This window comes from Somniosus microcephalus, chromosome 22 (genome assembly GCF_052327205.1).
Source record: "Somniosus microcephalus isolate GS21.2 chromosome 22, FLI_Smic_1.0, whole genome shotgun sequence".
Taxonomy (NCBI): Eukaryota; Metazoa; Chordata; class Chondrichthyes; order Squaliformes; family Somniosidae; genus Somniosus; species Somniosus microcephalus.
The window spans coordinates 31,170,346-31,180,867 of record NC_141008.1 but is presented as its reverse complement, the minus strand read 5'-3'; the positions used below and the strand labels follow the sequence as shown (position 1 = coordinate 31,180,867).

Sequence of the window (10,522 nt, the reverse complement as noted above, 5' to 3'; positions counted from 1 at the left end):
GCGTTATCCGGACCGAGTCAGGAAGCCTCCAGAGAGACTGACTTATAATTGATTAACTGCAGCAAATGTGTAGATTATTGTTCTTGTAAACATGTTAATTAATGATTACTTAAAATGTTGTGTACTGGTTGTCTAAAAGTGGAGGAATTGTGGTGTATGTGCCTTTAAGAGCCCCTGTGTACTGTAATGCCGGTAATGGCCACTTGGGCTATATAAGCCTGTATAGTGTCTTGTATCTTTTAGTTCACCTCCAGACTTTGTTCAGTAAACACCTGTTAAACCAACTCCTGCATTCCGTGTCTCCATTAACACACGGATACAACAGGGCCCTCTTGCCGTGTCGGAGCTCCTAGTAGAGTATCAACCTGGGAGTCGCATGATACAACACTAGTTATTGACTAATCATAGTAATCAATCTCTATCAGAGCCAGACATAATGCGAGGAAAAACCCAGTGGCGAAGAGGATTGAGAACCAGATGTCCAAAATCACCTGCTCCTGTCTTTTGGTGAAACTGGGTCAAACAATTGGGTGAAAGTAGTTTTTAATTTGTAAAAAATAAAAATGATCAGAAAACCACAAGTTTAATTGGTTGTTACACTGTCTTTTCTCTTTTAAAATGTTTTTCTTTACCGAGTTTATCCTACTATCCATTTCCAGCATTTTCCGTCTTTGTTTCGGATGTCTAACATTTGCAGTTTTGGTTGTCATTTTAAATAGGTAATTATTCCTTGGAGCAACTGGGTGTATCGATTGAGGGTGCAGCTCTGCATCAGTATTATGTCACAGAAACTGAGGTAAGTCATGGGATAAACTGTAAACAGCAAACCAGATGGATGGCCAAGGGCTGATAAAATGCTTCCAAATTACATAAATGCACCCCCCACATAATCCATTCCTCAATATATTTTGTAATCTCAATGATTTGGAAAAAATGTTCTCATCCCCTCAAATAAGTCTTGAGAACCAGTTAGTTTAAGCGAAGGAAGCTAACATGGAAATTCAGCGAAAACCCGTACGTCCAGTTTCGAGCTAAATGGGGGAGGCAGCTTAGGGCTAGAACAATACTATCCGCCCACGTGTGTTGAATAAATACCGTTGAGTTTGCCGCACAGCTCTCAGTACAGACCAAGACAACAGCTCGCACTTTTGGCCTCCACAGTTTTCAGAACAGTAACCGAGAATGGCATCAATGGGACTGCAGATTCTGGGCATAGCCCTGTGTGTGTTCGGATGGCTGGGAGCCGTCATAACCTGCATCCTGCCCATGTGGAGAGTGACCGCTTTCATTGGAAACAATATTGTGGTGGCGCAGATTATTTGGGAAGGTCTTTGGATGAACTGTATTGTTCAGAGCACCGGGCAGATGCAATGTAAGGTGTACGACTCTCTGTTGGCGCTCTCCCAAGATCTCCAGGCTTCCAGAGCTTTGACCGTCATTGCCATTGTGGTGGGAGTCCTGGGCATCCTCATCTCCATTGCGGGAGGAAAATGCACCAACTGTATTGAAAACGAAGCAACAAAGGCCAAGGTCACAATCATATCGGGAATTATCTTCATCCTGGCTGGACTGATGACCCTGATCCCAGTGTCCTGGTCAGCGAACACCATCATCAAGGATTTCTACAACCCGCTGGTGACGGACGCCCAGCGGAGAGAACTTGGAGCCTCCTTGTACATCGGTTGGGGGACATCAGGTCTGCTGCTCCTCGGAGGGGCTATGCTCTGCTGCTCCTGCCCTCCCAAGGACGATAATTCCTACTCGGCAAAATATTCTGCGCCTAGATCTTCAGCTCCGAGCAAGAACTATGTGTAAAGGAACGGATTAACGAGCCATGTCAATGTTTAGGGACAAAAATAACTTTCCTTCTCACAGTTTTTCAGGCGAATTTTATTTGGACTGTGAGAATCTCTTTCGAGCACGGACTTGCTACACAACTATTTTCTTAACTATAGTGGCGGTTCAAACGTCTTTTCTTCCGTTAAATGAGATCTAAGTATGAATTAAAGTAAGTTTTCTTGCGATTGTTCAACTGCTTAAAATAGGAACACGACTTAATTGTGGGTTTTTGTTCTAGCAATGGGTTTGGTAATTTGTTGTAAAAAAAATAACTATGTTGCTTCGGTTAGAGTTTATGTGAAGATTTCGCTGCGAATACAACACCCGGAGAGGGAGACATATGTACAGTGATTGGAACCGGAGTTTTGCCGCTATTTCTGTCAGTTGAATGATCCCGTCCGGCACTAACCGATCTCTTTTATATATAGTTTATTCATTTTTAAAATTTGTTTGACTTTGTAATGTAATTACTTTTAATATTTGCCATTGCTATATTTTTCCTTTTCGTTTCCGCACTATGTATTCGACATACGTGTTTTTACCATAAATAAATACTAAGTTTGCTTCTCTAAGTGTGTCATCTGGCGATTTGAAACTCTACTCTGCTTTAGTTTAATTTTCTCTAGGAAACTGATAATTACTCAGTGCTCCGGGAGTGGCAGGGTTAAAGTTGCCATGGTATTATAATTCTTCTGGCTTATTGTTATAGAGCCGAATATTTACCTAACAATTCCCAGTAACTAGTCAAAGGTAAGGCTAAAGATATCACATGACCAATTCCTATCTGGCAATAAGGCAGACTGAACTCAGAACTTTGTTTGTGTGGCTCTGTGTTCATGTGGGAGTGAATGTTACTGAGAGACCGAGGTGAATGGTAAGTCTTCTGGTGCAAGAGACGTCAAGATTCGAAATAGATCAATTAGATTTCTTTCTTTGGTTCCATCCTCGTTTGTAAGTGCTGCTTTAGGGTATCATTCCATGGGCGGTGCTACTTTCTGGTACCTCAACCATTGACTTTATGATCCTGTGCAGTGAAAATCAGTAAACTGATATTGGAGAGTAACTCACCTGAGCCCACTCCGTCCTCACACAACACCCACACACGCACAGATTTTCATGCAGGATAGACAACGCCCCCTAATTCCATGGGATGAAAGGTTTCTTCTGATATATGAACATGCCACAGAAAAAAGCGGTCCCCGGTCCACGGAAACGGTCCCCGGCAACATAAGTAAGGAATTAGGGGAGGGTGTCCACAATCAGGGGAGAGAGGGATCCGTGTGGGACCAGGAGAAGCAGGATCCTTTAACAATTAAAAAATAGAAAACACTCCAAAGACTTGAGCACAAAATCTAGGTTAACACTTCGTTACAGTACTGAGGGAGGTGCTGTCTTTCGGATGATGTATAAGATCCCATGGCACTATTTCGAAGAGCAGGGTAGTTCTCTCAGGGGAGTTCCTCAACCAACATCACCAAAACAGATTATCTGGTCATTATCATAGTGCTGTTTGTGGGAGCTTGCTGTGCTCAAATTGGCTGCGTGTTTCCTCCATTACAACAATGACTACACTTCAAAATACTTCGCGATAGCAAAATACTGCGGATGTTGGAAATCCGAAATAACAACAGAAAATGCTGGAAAAACTTAGCAGGTCAGGCAACATCCGTGGACAGAAATTTGAGTTGACGTTTCGGGTCGAACCCTTCTTCAAAACTCCAGCATTTTCTGTTGTTACTTCAAAATACTTCATTGGCTGAAAAGCGCTTGGTTGAGGTTGTGAAAGGCGCGCGATATAATTGTAAGTCTTTTCTTTCTTTAAAGACCCGCCCGACATGATGAGATCGGACGCCCATCTTACACATCATTAATGTTTAACAGCAGGCCTGGCTGAAGTCGTGTTGTATTATTGAATGATGGCTTTAGTTCAGACTCAACAACTAGCTCAAGAGCTTCAAGCTCAAGAGACTGCCTTCCAGGTAGAATCCAAACTATGGATACCTCAGGAACTTCAAGCTCAGGGAACTGTCTCACAAATAGAATTCCAGTGGCAGGTAACACAGGAACTCCCGGTTAATGAAGCTGCCTTTGCTAACATGGAGGCAGAATTTAAGCAGCTGTTAAGCCAGAAAGAATCAAATCTTACGTAACTCACAGCAGATAATTTAGAGCTTACACAATGGTTGATGCAAGAAGAGTTAGCCATGCAAGAGGTAAGATTACAGTCAACACATGCTGTAATGATTGTACAAGAGGTCAAGCTAAGATTAGCTGAACAAAGTATAGAATGTAAATAACATCAGCAGGCATTAATGAGAAAAATCAAAATAGAAAAAGAGTGCAATGACACAAGAAGAGTTAGAGGGAAAAGAAAAGTAGCTAGATAAAACACGGAGTCAAAAGGAACAGCTGGAATTAGAACACAACTATCTCTGGATACAAGGAATGCATGAGTCAGGTCAACAGCAGCACAGAGTATTGTTAAAGAATTGAGGGCTCGGGACTCGGAAAATAACTGCTTTAAGCAAAAGTTGAGTGATATTAAAGAAAGGAGTAAGAGAGCCCAAGCTGCGGTTACTCCCACCACTGTCAAGATTCTATCTGGTCCAAGGTCCATAGCAATTGACATTATTGTGTTAGTGACCGCCTTTTTTGTACATGTGGTTTGATACTAATCCATCTTATTTTTCAAAGCTCGTGTGCACAGCAAGGAATACGAGCAAATGGAAAAATTAGAGTTGAAACATCTGGGCCAGTCTCAATGACAAGTTATTGATTGGCATATTAATTGCTACATAGGTCAACAAATCTGTCACCAAGGAGAACAATCATTAATTATTATTAAGAGTAGCTGGGGTGGTGGTTAACATTGCTTCCGTTGACCCTGGGTTTTAGGCCAGGGACAAATCATGATGAGCTATACTTGCTCATTCTCATTTTTCTGAGTTCAAGGGCACAGAGGAAGAGGGTTGCCACTATGGTGAAGCAGACGGTGCAGAGTAGCAAACTGGGTAAGTGTTCACAAAGGATCATGGGCCAACTAGGAATGACACATGTCAAGGCTAAAACATGTCAAGGGAACAAAGAACAACAGCTTTCCAGCGGCTGTCACAGGAAAGGTGAGCTAGATTCCCACTAGAAGGCTTCCACTTCCCGAGGAAAACTTCTCAGAGGAGGAAGTCCAAGTTGAGGTTGTTGAACCTCAGCTGGAGGGGCCACTTTTTTCATAACTCCAATCCAGAAATAGCCATTCCATTAGCTCTCAAGAAGGCCACAGTCCCTATGGAGGGAGGACAAGTTGACCCCTGAGTCCACACAGTCGGAAGCTCATCAAACTAGAAATCATTGCTCAGGAACAGCAATTACATCAAAAGGATTAAAACACCAGAACAGGGAAGCAGACTTGCAGGTGATAAAATAACTGTCAGCTGCAAATGAACAGAAATTCAGCAACTAAAAACCTCAACGAACCGGCTCCAGTTCATAAAGAGGTATGTCCACTCCCAGGATATAGCTGAATCCATTCAGTGAAGGAAAAGTCCCCCTGTTATAGAGCACTAGACTCATCTTTTGTTTCTATTCTTGTCTCATTACCACCACCTTTTGCCTTGCACCATCATCCCATTTATCATTTTATGAGTCCTGCCCTCCACCCTATCACAGACCTTTCCATTTTGTTTTCTCCCATCCTCCCTCCACCCACACCCCCTTCTTTCCCTGGCTATGTACTTGCTCATAAACTGTTAAATCTCTAACTTCTTCCAGTTCTGACCAAAGGTTCTGGGAGGGAGGGGAAGGGGTGAGAGCAGAAGTTCTGGAAATGGAACAGATGCGGTTGAGGGCCATGTCAACCATGGTAGAGGGGAATCCTCGGTTGAGGAAAAAGGAAGACAAATTGGAAGCACTAGTATGGAAGGTGGCATTGTCAGAGCAGATGCGATGGAGACAGAGAAACTGGGAGACTGGAATAGAGTCCTTATAGGAAGCGGGGTGGGAGGAAGTGTAGTCCAGGTAGCTGTGGTAATCAGTGGGCTTATAGTGGATGTTGGTCGATAGCCTATCCCCAGAAATGGAGACAGAGAAGTCGAGGAAAGGAAGGAAAGAGTTGGAGATCGGAGATGGACCATGTGAAGGTGAGGGAAGGGTGGAAATTGGAAGCAAAATGAATGAAATTTTCCAGTTCAGGGTGAGAGCAGGAAACATCACTGATACAGCCGTCAATGTACCGGAAAAAGAGGTGAAGGGGGGACCTGAGTAGGGCTGGAACAAAGAATGTTCCACATATCCCACAAAAAGGCCAGCATAGCTAGGACCCATGCGGGTTTCCACAGCAACGCCTTTTATTTGGAGAAAGTGATTGGAGTCCAGAGAAGTGGTTCAATGTGAGAACAAGTTCCGCCAGGCGGAGGAGGGTGGTGGTGGATGGGGACTGGTTGGGGCTCTGTTCAAGGAAGAAGCAGAGCGCCCTCAGGCCGTCCTGGTGGGGGATGGAGATGTAGAGGGATTGGACGTCCATGGTGAAAAGACGGTTTGGCCAGGAAACTGGAAACTGTTAAAATGGTGGAGGGCGTCGGAAGAGTCGTGGATGAAGGTGGGAAGAGACTGGACAATGGGAGAAAATATAGAGTCGAGATAGGATGAAATAAGTTCCGTGGGACAAGAACAGGCTAAAACGATGGGTCTACCCGGGCAGTCTTGTTTGTGAATCTTGGGAAGGAGGTAGAAGCGAGCAGTGCATGGTTGGGAGACTATGAGGTTGGATGCCATGGAGGGAAGATCTCCAGAGGAGTTGAGGTCATTGACAGTCTTGGAAATGATGGTTTGATGTTCGGTAGTGAGGTCAAGGTCCAGGGGAGGTAGGAGGAGGTGTCAGATAGCTGGCAGTCAGCCTCCACAAGGTAGAGGTCAGTTCGCCAAATAGCAATAGAGCTACCCTTGTCAGCAGGTTTGATTACACTGTTAGGGTTGGATCTGTGAGAACAGAGTGCTGCAAGTTCAGAGGGAGGTATTAGAGTGAGTGAGGGGAGTAGAGAAATTGAGATGGTCAATGTCATGCCAGCAGTTCCCAATGAAGAGATCTAGAGGGGGTAAGAAGCCAGAGGGAGCAGCCCAGGTGGAATGAGAATTCTGAATCTGGGAGAAGGGGTCTGCTGTGTGGGGGGGAAAACTCCTGGCCAAAGAAGTGGGCACGAAGGCGACAGAAGAACTCAGCGTTGTGCCGAGCTTGAAATTAATTGAGGTGAGCGCGTAAGGGGATGACTGTAGGGGACCATTCCCTCTGCAACACCATGGTCCATTTCTCAATCACCCCCAACATCCCCTCCCCTTCCCACAGCACCTTCCCGTGCAAGCACAGGAGATGCAACACCTGCCCTTTTACCTCCTCCCTCCCTATCGTCCAGGACCCTAAACATTAAGAAAGCAAATGCTATGTTGGCCTTCATAGCGAGAGGATTCAAGTACAGGAGCAAGGATGTCTTGCTGCAGTTGTACAGGGCCTTGGTGAGACCACACCTTGAGTATTGTGTGCAGTTTTGGTTGCCTTATCTGAGGAAGGATGTTCTTGCCATGGAGGGAGTGCAGCGAAGATTCACCAGACTGATACCTGGGATGGCAGGAATGACGTATGAAGAGAGATTGGGTCGATTAGGCTTATATTCGCTAGAGTTTAGAGGGGATCTCATTGAAACTTATAAAATTCTAACAGGACTAGACAGACTAGATGCAGGAAGGATGTTCCTGATGGCGGGGGAGTCCAGAACCAGGGGTCACAGTCTAAGGATAAGGGGTAAGCCATTTAGGACTGAGATGAGGAGGAATTTCTTCACCCAGAGAGTGGTGAACCTGTGGAATTCTTTACCACAGAAGGCAGTTGAGGCCAACTTATTAAATATATTCAAGAAGGAGTTAGATATATTTCTTAAGGCTAAAGGGATCAAGGGATATGGGGAGAAAGCAGGGACAAGGTACTGAATTTGGATGATCAGCCATGATCTCATTAAATGGCGGAACAGACTCGAGGGGCCGAATGGCCTACTCCTGCTCCTATCTTCTATGTTTCTATGTTTCCTTCCAGGTGAAACAGCGATTTACTTGTACTTCTTTCAATTTAATATATTGTATTCGCTACTCATGAAGCAGTCTCCTCCACATTGGGGAAACCATACGTAGATTGGGTGGCCGCTTCACGGAACACCTCTGTTCAGTCCGAAAGTGTTACCCCGAGCTTCCGGTTGCCTGTCACTTTAATTCTCCGCTCCACTCCCACTCTGACCTCTCTGTCCTCGGCCTTCTACACTGTTCCAATGAAGCTTAACGTAAGCTTGAGGAACGGCACCTCATCTTTCGATTAGGCACTTTACAGCCTTCTGGGCTCAACACTGAGTTCAACAATTTCCGACCATAACATCTGCATCAATTTTTTTACATGGTAGCTTTTGATGATTCTGCTATTCCCATTTACACCTCTTCTCGACCCATCTTTTGTATCTTTACTTGTCCCATTACCATCTTCTTCTGCCTCGCACCATCATCCCTTTTGTCTTTCAATCTCTCCTGCCTTCCACCCCATCACAGACCTTCCCTTTTGTTCTTCCCTTCCCTCCCCACTTTTCCTGCCTCTGTACTTGCTTAAAACCTGTTATATCTCTAACTTTTTCCAGTTCTGACGAAAGGTCATCGACCTGAAACGTTAATTCTGTTTCTCTCTCCACAGATGCTGCCTGACCTGCTGAGTATTTCCACCATTTTCTGTTTTTATTATAAGAAACAGATAGGGTAACCAAGAAAGTGTGGCGGAGGGCGGGGGGCGGGTGGGGGGGGTGGGGTTGGGCACGCAGTGCGGGGGGTTGTGGTCGGGGGGGTTGCGCGGTGTGGGTTAACAAAGCCATCTCTGTTACAGGTGAAACTGCTTGGCATATTAGCTTTCCTTCCTATCTACAACCTACCCAACCAAATATCTTTTTCAGTTAACAACTGTGGTATCTGGAGTAATGATACAGGGAACACCGGGTCTATTGACCCCTGAGTAGTGTCAAAATGAATCTGCATTAATCGCGACCCTCAGATCATCATTTACCAGTACCTGGGAAGTGATACTCAAAACTTGTCAGTGAAAATGTGATGGTGGCTTCAGGACTATGTGGAGCATGTGAGGCTAGAGGTTACCTTTATGTTACAATAGGTTTAGTTCAGGAGGAAGGCATGATAAAAGAACCATAGGGCTCCTTACAGTAGCTGAATTCAGTTACTGGGTCTTTGTTTTCCACCGGCATGTCATTGCCAACATCATTAACATTACCATCCTTTAGGATAGTGTGACAGTTCTGAAGCAAGAAATGCAAGACCTATGGAGACAGGCCTCTGCCCAACAGAGAGCCCTGACCTGGATAGATTGGACTCCTCAGGACCCTGTGGTCCTGGCCAATTTAAAGACTGAAGCACTGAGATACACTGCTGGCCAACTTAAACACGTGATGACCTTAATACCGGAGAGCTACAGTAAGCACTTGAGACTTTAGCACAAAATCTGGGCTGACACTTCAAAGCAGTACAGCTGGAATGCTGCACTGTCGGAGGTGCCATCTTTTGGATGAGATGTTAAACCAAGGCCTCGTCTGCTCTCTCAAGTGGACGTTAAAGATCCAGGGCTAATCAATAATCTTGTGGTAAAGAGGCCTTTAGGGACAAGTGACCATAATATGATTGAATTTTACATTAAGTTTGAGAGTGATGTAGTCCAATCTGAAACTAAGGTCTTCAATCTAAACAGAGGAAACTACAAAGGTATGAGGGACAAGTTGGCCATGGTAGATTGGAAGACTACACTAAAAGGTATGAAGGTGGACACACAATGGCTAACATTCAAGGAAATAATGCATAATTTGCAACAAACATATATTACTCGAGGGCATAAAAAACCAAAAGAAATTAAAGCTAGTATTAAGTCAAAGGAGGAAGCTTATAAAGTTGCCAGAAAAAGCGGTCAGCCTGAGGATTGGGATCTTTTCAGAAATCAGCAAAGGGGGACCAAGAAATTGATAAAGAAAGGGAAAATGGAATATGAGCACAAACTAGCAAAAAATATAAAAACAGATTGTAAAAGCTTCTATAGGTATGTGAAAAGGAAAAGACTGGTGAAGGTAAATGTAGGTCCTTTACAGTCAGAGACGGGAGAATTTATAATGGGGAATGAGGAAATGGCAGAGAAATTAAATAAATACTTTGTTTCTGTCTTCACGGAGGAAGACACAAAAAACCTCCCAGAAATACGAGAAAACCAAGGGTGTGACGAGAATGAGGAACTTAAAGAAATTATTATTAGTAAAAAAACAGTACCAGCAAAATTAATGGGACTAAAAGTCGACAAATCCCAAGGGCCGGATGACCTATATCCTAGGGTTTTGAAAGAGGTGGCCACTGGAATAGTGGACACATTGGTTGTCATCTTCCAAAATTCTATAGATTCTGGAACGGTTCCTGCAGATTGGAGGATAGCAAATGTAATCCCGCTATTTAAGAAAGGAGGGAGAGAGAAAACGGGGAACTACAGATGTGTTAGCCTCACATCAGTAGTTGGGAAAATGCTGGAATCTATTATAAAGGATGCAATAACTGGACACTTAGAAACTAATAGTAAGATTGGGCAGAGTCAATATGGATTATGAAAGGGAAATCCTGTTTG

General features: G+C 44.2%; 1 protein-coding gene across 1 annotated transcript; it reads left to right on the top strand.

The window, feature by feature from the left end:
• Positions 1-1,108: 1,108 nt before the first annotated feature.
• On the top strand, positions 1,109-2,411 carry LOC147102138 (claudin-4-like). Its single transcript, XM_085964382.1, has one exon. It carries the CDS (start codon positions 1,183-1,185, stop codon positions 1,813-1,815), a length of 633 nt encoding a protein of 210 aa, XP_085820508.1. The 5' UTR covers positions 1,109-1,182; the 3' UTR covers positions 1,816-2,411.
• The last annotated feature ends 8,111 nt before the right edge of the window (positions 2,412-10,522 follow it).

Coding starts and splice junctions, on each gene's coding strand:
- LOC147102138 (XM_085964382.1), top strand. CDS start 1,183: ATGGCATCAATGGGACTGCAGATTCTGGGCATAGCCCTGTGTGTGTTC.